The 18,139-nt window shown below is 42.2% G+C and overlaps 1 protein-coding gene across 2 annotated transcripts in view; it reads right to left on the reverse strand.

Moving 5' to 3' along the window:
* SERAC1 (serine active site containing 1) overlaps positions 1–18,139 on the reverse strand; it is a 305,705-nt gene that overhangs the window by 193,927 nt on the left and 93,639 nt on the right. Inside the window, exon 3 of one of the 2 annotated variants that reach the window (XM_075203405.1) lies at positions 13,117–13,153. The exons of the other annotated variant lie outside the window; for it this stretch is intronic. Within the exon in view, the coding sequence (XP_075059506.1) occupies positions 13,117–13,153 (37 nt within the window). The remainder of the gene's footprint in view (positions 1–13,116; positions 13,154–18,139) is intronic. 2 annotated transcript variants of the gene reach the window in all.

Consider the following 18,139-nt stretch of genomic DNA (forward strand, 5'->3'; position numbering starts at 1 on the left):
CTGCAAGTTCTGTGACTCCCTAGTTGAAGAGAGATGCATCCAACGATGCCAGTCCCCCGGTACTCTGAATATGAGCGGGCATCCTTTGGAGGATTATCACTCCCTGGTGGGTAAGGTGCTAAACCAAACCGAGTGTTGGGTGTGCTCTCACGTGCCGCAAGGGCAGCATAATATAGGACTAGTGCCATTCCCTCTAAACATATCCAAAGTACACGAATTGAGGGGTGGGAGGCCCATAGACGGGAGGTACAATAACACTAGGTCCCCTAGTCTGACGCTTCGACAATACTCCATAGACAGATCTTTGCTGTGTCTAAATATCTCTCATGCAAAACGTCTGGAGAATTGGGAAGCTGACCCATCAGATCAGACAATGGCTCGCCACACTCATTTTAGAGGGAGACTCACAAGGTCACCAATAGGCAGGAATGTTGATGGATAACCAAACATAAGAAGGTATCCATTGGAAAAGTCTCTATAGATAATTGTAAGAATGTCATCCATGCGGACACGTGTCTCGAGCAAATGAAGACACTGGGCATGGGTAGTTTTATCAAAACTCTGTGTGAGATAATTAATGGGCATACTGTTCCTTATGTTCTCCCTGATGATGTGTATTTTGTTTGTGGAAGGAAAGCTTATTCCTGGGTGACTCCGAGTTCCAAGGGCTTGTGCTTCTTAGCTAAACTGGTTCCTGAAATCATGACTATTACTCATGAAGAAACGGTTGGTATTCACAAGACTACATCACCACCATACTTACACACACAGTATGAATACCGTGGCAAGAGAAATATGATTCCTGGTGAGGAGCCCATAGCTACAAAATTGATTAGTGAGACCGTTGGGTTTCAAGTTATGGTTGCTCTAGATCTCACCAGGACCGCTCAGGGAACATTAAACTTTAAATATATCCAAGACCTAGCTAAATTAATAGATAATATCACTGAGATGTATGATGACACTTTCAGGTATACTGCAAGGGAGCTACAAGCGTACAAGAGGGAGTTGGTGCAACATAGACTGGTACTAAATTATCTCACCTCTATTACTGGTGGATACTGTGTTACACTGGCCACCCAGTTCGGTGTCAAATGTTGCACGTACATCACCAATAATACGGATGACCCTAAGGAGGTTATAGACCGGAAGATGGATGAAATTCTGGATGGATGAAATGGGAATTTCGAAGGAACCATAATTCTTCGTTATATGAGGTCGGGGAAAGGGTGGAAGGTTGGTTCTCGTGGTTGAACCCTGTGAAATGGTTCTCCGGTCTGGGGAGGTGGGTGCAGGAAATGGTTGCTAGTGTAGGTAAGCTCCTTCTCCTTATGTCATCTTAGCGATTGGTTTTTGTGTCAAATGTGTTCCTACTGTGTTGAAATGTGGAAAATGGTCTCCTAGGAGTAACACTGAGAAAGAGACTGAAAGGGTGGTACCAGATACCGAGATCATGGTCTGTGAAGAAGTATTGTATAATCCTGTACTTGAAATGGTGATTGGGTGATAGTTTATTACACTATCAAAGGGTGGAGCTGTCGAAGTCAGCAAATTGGATAGAGTCATTTCAATTAAAATCGAGCAAACTTGGTTGTCTTTGTCTGAAAAGATGCGTACGGTACGGAAAGTTTATTTTAGAATAAAGTGAACAACAATGGTGTTTTGTTATATCTAAATGTTTTATTTTACCCGTTAACCATTTTTTGTGCCCCATCAACCCACAGAGGCTCCAGTCCCACAATGCCAAGCTGGTCATTATGACTGTGGGATCCAGGGGTGGAACACGGCATTATTGGGCACTTATGAGAAATCCTGTGGGAGGAACCGGCAATGCCAGTGAACCCTCCTAAGGCCCCTCTGTCTGCTCTGTCGAAGTCAGCAAATTGGATAAAGTCATTTCAATTAAAATCGAGCAAACTTGGTTGTCTTTGTCTGAAAAGATGCGTACGGTACGCTTCAACGTACAAGGGCACGCTACGGCGTGGAAGGGCGTACGCAGCTACAACACGTGGCAGCAACAGTATTTGGTCTTTTACCATACATTCGCACAAACACGCATACTTGTAAAATAGTACACATTAATGGTAGTTGCAGCACATAGTCAGTTATGTCGAAATATAGTAGTATTTATGTGTTATAATATAAGTTATATGCACATTAGTGAAATATATGGAACAGGTTGAAGGAATCATACCATGTGTGGTATCATAATAAACCTCTTAACATTTGCTACTGTTTGGTTCACTCTGCGAAGGAATCGCAGAGTGCATACACAAGTTATGAATGATAGGGAATTATGAACTACTTAAGACTAAGGAATCTTGGTGGGAAGAGCAGAGCATACCGCCTGGAGAGATGATTCCCTCCTTTGGATTCTTTAGGATGAACTAGCCAATGATTGACAACCCCTTGGACCTTCCTGCAACCTGGACCAATAGAAGCAAGCTATACCATCTTCATTGTATTACAGTATTCCTGTGTGCATATAAGCAGCAGCTTCACATCTAGGGGTAAATGTATCAATCTGCGGGTTCTTCAACACCCGCGTGTTCAGCCTCTTCCGCGATTAAATTTCAAGCGGCGCTGCATTGTAAAGGGAAGTTAACCCTTTACAATGCAGCGCCGCTTGAAATTTAATCGCGGAAGAAGCTGAACACGCGGGTGTTGAAGAACCCGCAGATTGATACATTTACCCCCTAGTGTTCAGACATCTTGTCCCCAGACTTCAGGATTGAATGACTGCACACTGGATCCAGAGCGCCTGCGATAAGTAACGGCTGTACTTATTATTATTATTTCGCTTGAATTATTCTGCTACTATTTGAGAATAAATCTTTGTGCTTTGGAAACACAAATCGAGGTTCGACAATCGTTATTGGTTAGCGACAATACGCACTTAACAGCTCTTTTGTGCATTTTGCATTGTGTATTAAAAAGCGGCCACAAGTTATACTACAGCCAACACAATTTAATAAATTCTTGCGCTAACAGCATGGTGAGAAAAGGCAAAATCTTAACTCATGAGCGTTGTGATGACATAAAAGTGGCGTTTTGAAAAATGTAATGGGAATGTAAGTGAATGGAACTTGATAGTTTTACAATGAAGGCTGTAGGAGAATTGGCGGTATGGCATATCACCATATACACCCCACTTTTACCACTGTATCTAGTTCTTTCAATTTCAGAAAAGATTGTATCATCTTTTAAAATCCCTGTAGATGTTCATCAATAATGGACTCTATTTTTGTATAGCTTTAATTATATTAAGTTATAATTTTATATTAGTTTTGTGGTTATGTGATATTTCTTTTTCTATAAAATAGAATTTTCTTTTTGTTCTATCTTGATTGAAGCATCATTGATTTTTATATAATGATCAGCTTCTTGAAGAAAGGTGGAGCTATTCATACAGTTACATATTCAAGGAGGATCTATTTTTAAACATAAGAGGATTTTTACAACAATCTGACAGACTTTGAGATTGGAGGAATGAAAGGTAACATAATGACTTTTTTTTTACAGGAAAATGGCCCTGCCAGAGGTTATGATGGGAATTCATGCAGTTAAAGGAGTCAAGAATGCATATTGTTATTCTTCAGACTTGGAAAATATTAAGGAACAAATTACACAAAAGGGGCTGACTAGATGATCATTTTCTGCTGCCAAATTCAATGTTTCTATTTTACAGATCTAAATTTATTGTTAAGTACATTTAGTAGCAGCATGACAAAAGTATGAAACAATTACTATGCACCTTTTTATAATAAATTGAGATATTTAATTTATCATTATGCACCTGTATCTTTGCATTTAAAAGACTAATTGCAATATTACTGATATTGGTGGTGAGGACTAGATCATTGTATCTATCTCCTCTTCAGTGCAGATGATATCATTAATAAATCTCTATAATAGGCCTATGTCCAAGCTTATGTTGGACAGCAAGGTCTTCCCAGTATCCTGTGAAAATTATTATTTTTATCTTTTATTTTATGCAACGCTGCACATTGAAGAGATCATGACACAAACAAATTACATACAATGATATGAAACAAAAGGTAAATTTGGCTCTACCCAAAGAGGTGTGGGGAAAATTGTCAAATAAGGTAGCAGAAAACAATTGTAGCTGCTACAAGAAAAGTATGTGCAGCTATTTTAAGGCAGCTGCATTATCAACTGCCAATAATGAAGCAGTAGAGACTGGCATTTCTGCGCAGGTACAGATGGAGCAGTACAGTGGCAACACTAGAAGTGGAAAGCGGAGGCACGAGACATGAACCATAACTGTCCTTTGCCTTTATCTTTACTGAACTTCCTTCCTATTCTGATTCTAAAGGTTTTTAATTTCAATATGCATAAGACCTCTCATGGTAATTCAGGACAGTTGAACCCTATCCACTTTGAGGGAGGCAGCAGAATCACCAAAGGAGACAACTGACAAAGGTAGGTCCCGCAGCAATGGCATCTTTCTTCAAAAGAGACTGGCCACACTAGGGCAGGATAAACATGATCTGCTCTAAAACTTTTTTAATTTAAATAAACAATTTAAAAATATTAATAAAGTAAATGACAATGAAATATAAACAAAGGGAATCAAGATTAAAAACTTAAGAACTGTCTCTGCCACCCATCCAATTTCTTTCCCAGCCCATAAAAACCTGCGTGATACAGATATATTTCATGCACTTATGCAATAAAATGTAAAACTCAGAAAAAAAACATGTTGCCCCAACCTCACAAACAATTCTTCATTATCTCAATTTTTTCTACCTATCCCCTAGCTATCCATAACAATGTTGGGGAGCTCCATTCATTGCAATGGGGTTTCTACATGTAGTGCACACACTGGAACCTAATTAAAGTGAATGGGTCAACCACCCCTCCAAAATTCAGCACTCTCCCTTCCCAAACAGCATTTGACAATGGGGAGCAGGCCAGTGCTTCAAACTCAATCACCATCACCTTTTTTGTGACTGCAATACATTCTTCTTTATGAATAGATGTTAAAAAATATTTCCACTATAATTTTGTAATTATTGCAGTTTTTTGACACTAAGGGGTATATTCATTTACAATTACCGTGGAAAGTGTGCAGTATTGCCGGTAATACGGTACAGCAATAACGCAGATTTTTGTACACAACCCTATGGGGTGCGAATGAAAATCCACTTTATTGCGGTACCGTGGATTAAGTTCGCGGCCCACCCCGGCGCGATCCCGCGGACCGGAATTGTAATTGAATATGCCCCTAATACTGTGTTCAGACAGCTCTAATTTCTTCATTGTCTGGGGAACATTAACCATGAGAACATAGAAGACTGTATTTTTCCCTATTATTACCTGCTTTACCCTAAGTATGCTTATAAAATAAATTTTTTATTCCAATTTACCACACAAATAAAGCCTTATCTCCCCATGGGAATAAACCTTTATAAAACAAATTTTGGTAAACTAGTAAATAAAGTAGATATTACCATCTAAACGGATGCATCCCAAAAAGTGAAATATGGTCTAGTCATGAAGGGAGGAAATCTCTTCTGTTATCAAGTGGTGTGTACCTAGCTAATGGTTGAATGGAATAAAGCAGTAACACTAATAATAAAATAAATAAATTAGGAATGATTAACTTTATGCTGTTTAATCAGCATACATAAATCCATTATAGTATGCGGCTGTTTGGAGGGCATTTCAGTGTATTGTAAATTATATAGTGACATATCAGTTGTGAACCTCTGCTTTAAGATGCTTCAGAAAGGATATTTAATCCCCTATAATATATAACATAAATAAGGGAACTATAATCACTGATAAGTTATTTCCCTCTAAATACTCCATGGCAACCCTTACTGGTTGGTTTTTCCTTATTCAACTGGGTAAACAAGGTTGACACCCCAGAATTGTAAAGCTCTATGAAATTTGCTGGCGCTATACAAATAAATGTTGATGATGATGAAGGTGTATAATATGACTCTTCTTTCCATGGTCTGTCTTTTCTCCTCACTTTTGGCACCTCCAGTTCGTTTTTTCTTATAGGCATTTACTACTACTTGTCAGATCCACCTTTCTTGTGAGTATTTTGATGTTTTTTGTCCTTGACATGGACCTTCAAGCATTACAAAAACATGATCTGTTTCACTATATTTCTCTGTCATTGAAACATACACTGATGTTGGCGGGCGGCAGTTGGAGAAGGCTGCATGTTAGATCAGCTCTGTGTCTTTCCTCCCACACAATTATCTGTCCACAATTATAAAACATCTAAAAACTTGTGAAGACAGTGGGAAATTATTGTGGGGGTACAAAGGAGTGTCATCATCACTCCAAAGTCAAGGCCATACCATCTATCCCTGGCTTATCTGTATCAACTGATCTACTGTGTACCGACCCGGCTTGTCAATTAACCCTTCTCCTGCTGAGTCCCTGGCTTATCTGTATCAACTGATCTACTGTGTACCGACCCGGCTTGTCAATTAACCCTTCTCCTGCTGAGTCCCTGGCTTATCTGTATCAACTGATCTACTGTGTACCGACCCGGCTTGTCAATTAACCCTTCTCCTGCTGAGTCCCTGGCTTATCTGTATCAACTGATCTACTGTGTACCGACCCGGCTTTTCAGTTAACCCTTCTCCTGCTGAATCCCTGGCTTATCTACATCAACTGATCTACTGTGTACCGACCCGGCTTGTCAATTAACCCTTTTCCTGCTGAATCCCTGTCTTATCTGTATCAACTGATCTATTGTGTACCGACCCGGCTTGTCAGTTAACCCTTCTCCTGCTGAATCCCTGGCTTATCTACATCAACTGATCTACTGTGTACCGACCCGGCTTGTCAATTAACCCTTCTCCTGCTGAATCCCTGGCTTATCTACATCAACTGATCTACTGTGTACCGACCCAGCTTGTCAATTAACCCTTCTCCTGCTGAGTCCCTGGCTTATCTGTATCAACTTATCTACTGTGTACCGACCCGGCTTTTCAGTTAACCCTTCTCCTGCTGAATCCCTGGCTTATCTACATCAACTGATCTACTGTGTACCGACCCGGCTTGTCAATTAACCCTTCTCCTGCTGAGTCCCTGGCTTATCTGTATCAACTGATCTACTGTGTACCGACCCGGCTTGTCAATTAACCCTTCTGCTGAATCCCTGGCTTATCTGCACCAACTGATCTATTGTGTACCGACCCGGCTTGTCAGTTAACCCTTCTCCTGCTGTATCCCTGGCTTATCTACATCAACTGATCTACTGTGTACCGACCCGGCTTGTCAATTAACCCTTCTCCTGCTGAGTCCCTGGCTTATCTGTATCAACTGATCTACTGTGTACCGACCCGGCTTGTCAATTAACCCTTCTCCTGCTGAATCCCTGGCTTATCTGCATCAACTGATCTACTGTGTACCGACCCGGCTTGTCAATTAACCCTTCTCCTGCTGAATCTCTGGCTTATCTGCATCAACTGATCTACTGTGTACCGACCCGGCTTGTCAATTAACCCTTCTCCTGCTGAATCCCTGGCTTACCTGCATCAACTGATCTACTGTGTATCGACCCGACTTGTCAGTTAACCCTTCTCCTGCTGAATCCCTGGCTTAACTGCATCAACTGCATATAAAACATTATTTTATATGCCATTATTTTGTTTTTCCTGATGGTACATTTACAAGTTTCTACTTTTTACCTGTTATTTTTCTACTATTTATATGCCTTTATCTTGTTTTTCCTGATTTTATATTTACCAGCAACTAGTTTTACCTGTTATTATTCTTGCCTATTTCCATTGTCCTTATTACCTCTCCTTCTATTATTCTTTGCCTTCCATGCCCTAATTGGTTATTGTCCTCCATCTTGCTATTGTCTCCCTGCTTATTCTTACCTGTTATCCGCTGTCCTTACTATCTTACTGTTCTGCTATCATTCTTACCTGTCTTCATTGTCCTTATTATCTCACTGTACTGTTGTTCCATGCCCTCCACGCCCTAATTCGTTATTATCTTCCACCTTTTCATTGTCTTCCTGCCTTTGTTCTTACCTGTTTTTCACTGTCCCCACTATCTCACTGTTTTGTTACTCTCTCTCCCTACTATGCCTCCCCGCTCTCACTCCATACCCATACTCTCCCCCCGCCCTACCTCTCCCGTTCCTCCCCGCCATCCCCCGCGCGCTGCTCATCTTGCTAACCTCATCCCCATTTCCCCCCTCTCCTCTCCCCCTTTCTTCTGTGCCCTCTGGAATGCCAGATCCGTCCGCAACAAGCTGACTGCTATCCACGACCTCTTTCTATCCAACTCCTTTAACCTTCTTGTCGTTACTGAAACCTGGCTCTCCGATTCTGATACTACTTCCCCCGCTGCCCTCTCCTATGGTGGCCTCTCCTTCACCCACTCCGCCAGGCCTGGTGCCCGCCCTGGCGGTGGAGTTGGCCTCCTCCTCTCCTCCACCTGTACTTTTCGTGTCATTCCCCCTGAACCCTCCCTCTCCTTCTCCTCTTTTGAAGCTCACTCCATCCGCCTCTTCTACCCCATCCATCTCCGCGTCACTGTCATCTACCGCCCCCCTGGCCCCACCTCCCTCTTCCTTGACAACTTTGCTAGCTGGCTTCCTCACTACCTCTCCTCCGATCTCCCCTCGATCATTCTCGGTGACTTTAATATCCCCATCGACAACCCCACCTACCCTGCTTCCAGCAAACTGCTCACCCTCTCTTCCTCCCTTGGTCTCACCCAATGGACCTCCTCCTCTACCCACTGCCTTGGTCACTCCCTTGATCTTGTCTTCTCCTACCTATGTAATCTCTCAGACTTCTCCATCTCTCCCTTTCCTCTATCCGACCACCATCTTCTCTCCTTCTCTCTCTCCTCTTCTCCTGCTCCCCTCCCCCTGCCCAAACCTACTCTGTCCATACGCAACCTCGATGCTCTTGACCCTGCCTCTCTGTCCTCCTCTCTCGATACCCTCCTTTCTCCCCTTTCCTCCCAGGCCTGCCCCAACCAGGCGGTCTCCCTCTACAATCACACCCTCACCTCCGCTCTGGACGCGGTTGCCCCTGCCCACTCCGTCCACCCCCGCTGCTCCAAACCCCAACCCTGGCACTCCAAATTTACCCGCTTCCTCCAAAAATGCTCCCGTTCCGCCGAACGTCACTGGAGAAAATCCCGCTCCCTGGCTGACTTCCTCCACTTTAAATTCATCCTTTCATCCTACAGCTCTGCCCTCTCACTCGCTAAACAATCTTTCTTTAAATCCCTCATCTCTTCCCAGTCCTCTAACCCCCGCCGCCTTTTTGCCACCTTCAGCACTCTCTTGGCCCCCTCCCCTCCCCCCCACCCCCTTCTCCCTGACTGCCTCTGATTTCGCCTCCTTCTTCTCCTCTAAAATCGAGGCCATCCAACTTGAAATCTCCTCCTCCACTCTCTCTTCCACCCCTCCCACTCTTCTGTCCTCCCCCCCCAACCACCTTCCCCTCCACTCCTTCCGTCCCACCACCGGCGAGGAAGTCCACTCTCTCATTTTATCCTCCCCCCCACTACCTGCCCCCTGGATCCCATCCCCTCCCACCTTCTTCGCTCCCTTTCCCCCACCACCTGCTCCCACCTCGCTCACCTCTTTAATCTCTCCCTCTCCACTGGCATCTTCCCCTCCTCCTTCAAACATGCTCTCGTATCCCCCATTCTTAAGAAACCTAATCTCAACCCCACTTCTCTGTCGAACTATCGCCCCATATCTCTTCTCCCTTTTGCCTCCAAAATTCTCGAGAGGCTCGTCTGCAGCCAAAACTGAGCTCATAGTTTTTCCTCCCTCTCATACCCCATCCCCTTCTGACCTCTCCATCACTGTCGACAACACCTCTATCTCCCCTGTCCCCCAACTTTGCTGCCTTGGTGTCATCCTCGACTCCTCTATCTCCTTTGGCCCCCACATCCTCTCTCTTGCTAAATCCTGCCGCTTCCAGCTGTGCAACATCGCTCGCATCTGGCCCTTCCTCTCCCAAGATGCCACCAAATGCCTTATCCACTCTCTGATCATCTCCCGCCTGGACTACTGCAACCTCCTCCTCACTGGCCTCCCCCACTCTCATCTCGATCCCCTTCGATCCGTCCTTAACGCTGCAGCTAGGCTTATTTTCCTCTCTCACCGCTCCTCTTTTGTCTCCCCCCTCTACCTAGCCCTTCACTGGCTCCCATTCCCCTTCAGAATCCTCTTTAAGCTCCTCACACTCACCTACAAGGCCCTCGCCAACTCCACTGCGCCCTACATCTCCACCCTCCTCTCTATTCATGCTCCATCCCGTCCTCTCTGTTCTGCCTCTGACCGTCGCCTCTCTTCCCCCCTTATAACCTCCTCCCACGCGCGTATCCAAAACTTCGCCCGCGCTGCCCCCCTCCACTGGAACAAGCTCCATCCCTCCATCAGAACTTCCCCTAATCTGTCCAGCTTCAAACGGGCCCTAAAAACCCACCTTTTTCTTAAAGCCTTTCTCTCTCCCACTTAACTTCCTACCTTATCTTCTGCCTCTGTCCCCCTACTCTCCCCTGCGTCTCTCTGTCTGTCCACCCCTCCCCTTAGATTGTACGCTCCTCTGAGCAGGGCCATCTCTCCTCCTGTTTCCACCACTTCTAACTCTGCTCTCCAGCTACTTAGCCCTCCTCCTCGAGGGTCCTCCACCCCACGTCCACTCTCGCTCCCTCCTCCCCCCTGGGGGTCTCCCTGTCTTCCACGCCCTCCTTCTTGGGCCCCGTCGTTTGCGGATCCTCCCTCCCCCTTCCCCGCCCTCTCTAGCTGTGCATTGAGCGTACTGAGTTGCTGTGTTTACTGTACTGTGCTGTCTCCCATTGTATTGTGATTTTGTTTGTCTCTGTACGGCGCTGCGGATGCCTTGTGGCGCCTTATAAATAAATATTAATAATAATAATAATAATACACAGATTGCTCTTACCAAATCCAGTATGTCTAATTTTATTTCCCTTTCATCATTTGGCTCTGGAAAAAAAATACTGGGACACAATTTCCTGGTTTAAATAGACTGTTGCGGTTGACACTATTTTGGGTAAAATGTATGAGTTTGTCCTCATTACTACCTTGACACTGCATATGTTGAGGGATGGTTCTTTGAACCATAATGCTTGATGCTCACCCATTCTTCTGGCGGATGTGATCACCACAAAAATCAGACCTTAAGTAACCATAAGTCATTTGTGCTGATTCTTCTGCAGAGGTTCAAAGTGTTCTAATAGATTCTAGGAGTAAGTTAAGGTCCTGTGGTGCTACAGATGATTTAATACAGGAACAAATTCTTTCAGCTACTTGGATAAATTTTCCCACTAAATCATCTACCACTAATCTTTTCTACAGAATACACTGAGTGTTGCAATCTGTATTTTTAATGCATTGCACACTAAGCCCTTCTGCAATCCTTCCTGAAGAAAGTCCAGTACTTGGGTAATTTCAACCTGTCTAGGGTTAATTATTCTGACTCTGCACCAACTTATAAATGTTTTCCAGACTCTGAAGTACACACTTAAAGATTTTTTTTCTTTATTGCCTGTAGTTATACTTCTGTTACCGTGTCTAAGACTTCCTTGTTCTTGAGTATTGACCAACGATTTCCAGGCCCTCAAGGAAGGAGTTTTGGGGTTTGGATGGCAGATGGCTCATTCATGTAGCATATCTGGACATTGAGGCAGAGGCCATAGTTATTCTAAGCATATTTCCAAAGCCCGAACTGATAGATTTCCACTAGTTCTGTTTTTATTTTCCTCAATGTGCAAGCTATTAGGACTATTGGCAGGAATACAAAACTCAAATTTTAACTCCATGGTTTTATCAGTACATCAATTCCCATTGCTTTGGGGTTCTTGTGATGAGAGTAAAATGGTGTTACTTTGGCATTTGACTTGTTGTTATTAGGATTATTTGTGGCACCCAGAACCTTTTTATCAACTGTAGAAACACTTCTTTATTTAGACACCATTCACTTGGATGAATCGGACACTGGCTCAAGCAGTTTGCCAATCTGTTGTCTATCCTCACTAAGTACAGGGCTTCCCGAGAATATAGTTTGTTTCCTGCCCATGCTAAAATCAGTGACATTTCTGCCATAATGGACATACTCGTGGTGGCCCCTTATTGTTTTAAAAAGGCCACAAAGGATTGTCCAAAAATATCTTTAAATGTTTGCTTCGCAAATGCGGCTGAAAAAATTGTATTGCTCGCCAAATTGCTCTTGCTTCCAAGAGGTTTGCATACAAACTATTTTCTTTTTGTGACCATCTACCCTGTACTTCTGTTTGAAGATGAGCACCCCATCTGCTGGAGCATGAATCTGTGGTATTGAAATCTGTATGTGGTTTCTATATGCAGGGTTGTTCAATGGGCCCTGAATTACCTGCAGTGTAATTAATTCCCTCTGTATGTACACTTTTTTTCCCCTGTATAAGGGTTCCCCTGATTATTTGTAGCATTCCACTCCGTTTAATAGTGCCAAGGTTTGTCCCTTTGGGAAGTTAGTTGAATCTGTGGTATTCCCTTGTATTTCAATTGAGAGACTTCCAATCCTGCATATTATTCTAATCAATTGATCCAGGGACTTTAGATTGCTTTCCCATTGGTTGAGCACTTCTACCTGGAGAATTCCCAGAGCATTTATGGTTGATGAAAACATTCCTAACATGTAGGTGAGCCTGCTCAGCTAAAAATAAAAAACACTCCCTACACTACCTTGCTATGACCTTGCACACTCAGCTATGAAGAGAAAGGAAAAAAGAGAAGCTATAGAAGGGGAATCACATTATATATCTTCCGAAGGCTCAACTTTTTTTCCTGTCTCCACTAAGATGAATAAGGGATAACCCTTCCGTAATGGTCACCATAGAGTAAGAAGAGGAAATATTAGTATATATTAAAGAATCCTTAGGCCTCATTTCTGGGTGAATGCCTTACTTAGGACTGACCTGGTGAGATAAATGATTATTATTTTGGTAACATTGTGTAAATATTGTAAAATATTCTACATCTATTTACTGTGAATGTGTATTTTATCTATAATTACTGCTTTGTGTATATTCCCCTTCCGTTTTCAGCAATCAGTCATTATAAGAGATAAATGCACTTGAACTTACCCTAAAAATAAAGATCCTGTAATCCTGACAATATTTCCTAAAACATAAACAGGAAAGGGGATTGTCATTTATTATACAATATCCAAATCAATACACAACAATAGTATGCTGATACTTAATTTACAGTGACCTTTTGCAGGAGATTAAAGGCTTCTTCACACCTATCTGCTGATAATGCACATTTCAGTGACTAATGCATGAAAAGTACAACACAAATAGGATTAATAGTTACTTATGGGCTTGTGCCCACCCTTGTATTCTAAAATGTTAATGCAGTAATTAAAAATTTAGCATGAGGCACAACCTATTTCTCAAGCCTACTCAATACTAGCAATTTATGTGAGCACAATATTGGTTTACATTACCATAGGTTCAGAGCTTATCTTTGGAATATTCATATATTTCAAAGCAAATACATAATGTATATAATAAGCTATACTGTACAAAAAAAGGCCTACAATTGTACTTACAAAATGTGACACCACTATGCAGCATAGTCAATGGCGATAAACTGTCAAACCCACCAAAATGTCAATGAAAACAACAAATAAAATAAGTACTTCCAATTATATGTGACATCTATATTTATTTAAAAAAAAAACATATTACTACATATAAATAAATCCTCATTAATAAATCATGAAACAAAAAAACAGCATAAAACAATTAAATAATAATGCATATTATAATGTAGAAAAAATAATGCAGATGTAGTGGGCCTGATTCATTAAGGAAAGTAAAGTAAAAAAAATAAGTAACTTTGGACCTTGGTAAAACCATGTTGTATTGGATGGGGAGGTAAATTTAAAATGTGAGGACAGATTTAAAATTGGGGTGGAGCATGTCCTAGATCAACTTTTAATGTCAGGGTAAAAATAAAGATATTAAGTATGTGCATCCTACATGACAAAATAGCCATTATGTGCAAAATAATAAACTTGTTTGCACGCTTTGATTTGTAATATGGTTTTTTCAAGGTTCAAAGTTACTCATTTTCTTGTTTTACTTTCCTTAATGAATCAGGCCCAGTATGTTTTACTTCAAATGTTCTCCACAGTTATTAGTTGTTGATAACTAAATAGATGATCAAACCACACACATTTTCTAATAAATGAAATAACAATACATGTAAGACTGCCGCTGTAAGAAATTGGTACGCTTATATGCAAAAAGTATCTTCTTTGAAATGAGCAGACACTGGTCTTACCTCAAATGCATTTAAACTACAAACCAGTGTGGAGAGCAATGAATGGGATATTAATAAGAATCTGTGAAAGTAATAGTTAACAAAATATATATATATCAAATATAAACTTATATATTACTAATGCAGAACTAATCTAAGTTTATGTGCCTGTGCTTTTAAGAGGAAAAGTACTGACATTTATTTGACATATTACACAATATTATCTCACAATGACCGGACAAAGCCAAGGACATGTTTGCTTAAATTAAGGTCAAAAAGACCCTTCCAAAAGCTTTCAAAAACATGTCACTTTAATGATAAATGTCAGTCTTGACATGGGTCAAGAGGTTTGGTTTGGCAAATGATAATTAATGGCAATGATAAGTAAAAATTTTTAACTTCAATAGTATTTTTCTTTTTTTCTTTTCAAGTTTAAGGGATACAGAAAAAAAAAGAAGGGGTGGGGGAAGGGAAGGCCAGAAGAGAGAGAAGGGAAGGGGGGGTACATAGTGGGGTAAACACATTACATCACATCAGAATATACGGTACATAATACAATAGGTACTAACAAGCCAGTAGGTCAGTGATACAGCAATGAAAACCGGCAACATCAAGGAGGGTATATTCCCAATGGGATATTCCCATCGGGAAACTATGTGGAATCTGACGAGGGTTCTATCAAGGTGAACTGTGAAAGGGGTAATAACGAATCAGCGCGAGCTCTAGCCGCCCCCCTCACCCTCTGTAGTATACACGTGCCAGGAAAACCACTTTATTAGGGGTGATGAAGGGGATGACGAATATGGCATCCCCCACGTCTCCATTTCGAAGCTAAACTGAACTTTGGCAATCACCTTGTTTAGTGCGGGCAGGTCCGGGGTTTTCCAGTTTTGAGCCAACGCTGCCCTAGCAGCTATCAAAATGTGACAGAACACATATCTAGCATGGAGAGGAAATTGTGGTGGAAAATGCTGTAGTAAAGCCACTTCCGGGGTGGGATCAACTTTTTGGAAGGTGATCTTATTAGCAAACTCAAACACCTGTTCCCAAAATGGACGGATGAGAGGGCAGCCCCAAAATATATGCATAATATCCCCCGTTAAGCCGCATTGTCTCCAACAAAATTTTGACTGAGCGGACCACATCTTGTGAAGACGACTACGTAATGTAGAGTCTATTAATTAATTTCACCATCATTTCCGAGTGATTCACACATTTGGACATTTGAAAAGAATTAACAAATATTTTTTTCCATTGGCTAGTGGTGATAAGTAACATTTTTTATAAAAGAATGACAATGTCAATTTGCATTTGGGATCCTGGGCATATGTCTGCTTCGTCCAGTAATGGCAGTATCTATGCATAATATCTTTTAATAAAGAATAGAAATATTTTATTTTGGAAACCTGGTCATCTGAATTATTATTTAAAGAGAAGAATAGAAAAATCTTATACAAGCTGGGGACTTTCATCCTACGGGCCTCACATACCACACCTTACTCTCTTCATGACTGCTTTGATAAGGAGGGTAACGTTTATGCCCTACACACCTCTGCACCCTCATCTCATCACACTGTACCCTCCTTTATCATTACACTGCGGCCCCTCATTACTGTCCCTCTCATCACACTGTGCCCTCCTTTATTATTACACTGCATCACACTGTGGTCCCAGCAGTTAAAGAATAATGACCATGGACCCCATATTATGTCAAAGGATCGAGCAGAATTTTTAATTATATTGGTCATATACTCCATATGATGAATATTAAGCTCAGTGGTCGAAGTGAAAATTTAGAAGTGACACTATGCAAAATGTAATGGTAATGTAAACAAGTGAATGGAATTATATTATTTTACAATGAAGGCAGTATGAGAAGTAGCGGTATGGCATACTATCATATACAACCCACCTCCTCATAATATAAATCCCACCAGATTCAGGATAGTTGGCAGACTGTCCAGCTCTCTCCTACCTGTTCTCGTCACTTTCACCGCTTGTGGCTGCTGTGTCTTTAGATCAGTTGCTGCTTGTCTGGATCCTGGAATGTTGGGAGGCCCTTTTTGAAAAAAAAATTGGGTACATGAAATTTAGTCAACTCCAACCAGCCCCAGTGTTAAATCAATATAGCACCCACATTTTATAAGTAGGCCTTCCTACAACCAAAACATTAAATTAATAGCATACACATTTAATAATATACACACACTGGCCCCTCACACACACATAATATACACACACTGGCCCCTCACACACACATAATATACACACACTGGCCCCTCACACACACAGTATACACACACTGGCCCCTCACACACACATAATATACACACACTGGCCCCTCACACACACATAGTATACACACACTGGCCCCTCACACACACATAGTATACACATAATGGCCCCTCACACACACATATTTTATTAATATACTAACCTCCCCCAACTTACCTTTTTCCATCCACGAGCTGTGCAGTCTTCTTTTTCTTCACACATGGGATGGCACCTGTCATGTGGTGCATGTACCATGTGACAAAGAGCAGGCCACACATCGAGAAGGGAGGGAGGAGACCAGCCACTTCCCTGACCCCCCCCCCCCCGCACGAGTCGCGTGGAGGGGGAGCCGCAATTTTTTTTCCTTGTCCCCCCTTCTGCTTTGCTGTGAGCCCCCTGAGAACCGCTGGGCCCTAGGCAGGTGCTTAGGTTATCTAGCAGTAAGTCCGGCAATGCTTTGGTCTGTCCGGAATCCTGACAATTCTGTTCATCTAGGCGACCTTCAGTTGTTCTAGGATCTTTCCCTGACAACCATCAATAAAAGGTGATCTTTTCAACAGATTACAGCTGCACTGCGAGCTCACGATGTTCCTTATCGATGGGGGTTTCCAGTCAAGCTTTTGGTTCACCGAGAAGGTTCCACCTACGTCATGTCCTCACTAGAAGCTGGTCTGAAACTCCTGGCTGAATGGAAGATGTCCCCTCCTGCGAGCCCTGAGCCATGGGGCTCACCTCTTTCTTCAGATTGGACTCAAGTTTCAAGAGACTAGTCATTAGTATGTCTCTCTCCGAGACTATCCATGCTCCTGCCTTGAGCCGTTCCATTTTTGGATGTTGAAATGGGTTTGTTTGTATACTTTTAGGTTAAGTATTCCTTTTATATCTTGACTGTATTACTTACATATGTTCACTTGTCACATGGGTGAGGTCCAATGCTCCCTCCACCCCTCTCATGTTACCTACTTTGCCACTGCCTCTCCTCTGTGGCAAATGCTTTAGCCCTATTCCTCGAGCTAGTTTTGTTTGATCCCTTTTGGGGTTTTTTACCTCCCACCCTTGCCCTCATCCAATGGTTGCTCATGAGAACCAACTTTTTGACCGAATACTTTCATAGCCATCTACATAGTACAATGAATCAATGGTTAAAGTTTTCTCTCTGAATGTTAGGGGTTTAAATTCTCCTAATAAACGCAGGCTAGCATTTACAACTTTCTACAAATGCAGAGCAGACGTAGTGGGTCTGCAGGAAACCCATTTTTCTTCTCACCCCCCACCCCAGTTTACTCCACCATTGGCCCTTTCAAGAGAAATGGTGTCTCCATTTTATTTAGTACACGCATCAGTTTCTCTCTGCTGACGAAGATAGAAGATAAATGTGACCGTTATTTGATTCTTGTAGGGCTACTGGACGAGAAAAAAGTAACTATTGTCTCACTATATGCCACTAACTTTCGCCAGATCCCCTTCCTAAAATTACTATGCAAAGGGGTGTCCAGAGTCCAACAAGACCATGTGATCATAATGGGAGATTTTAATTTAACTCTCGACCCTAAACTGGACCAA

This window comes from Mixophyes fleayi, chromosome 3, assembly GCF_038048845.1.
Source record: "Mixophyes fleayi isolate aMixFle1 chromosome 3, aMixFle1.hap1, whole genome shotgun sequence".
In the NCBI taxonomy this organism is placed as follows: domain Eukaryota; kingdom Metazoa; phylum Chordata; class Amphibia; order Anura; family Limnodynastidae; genus Mixophyes; species Mixophyes fleayi.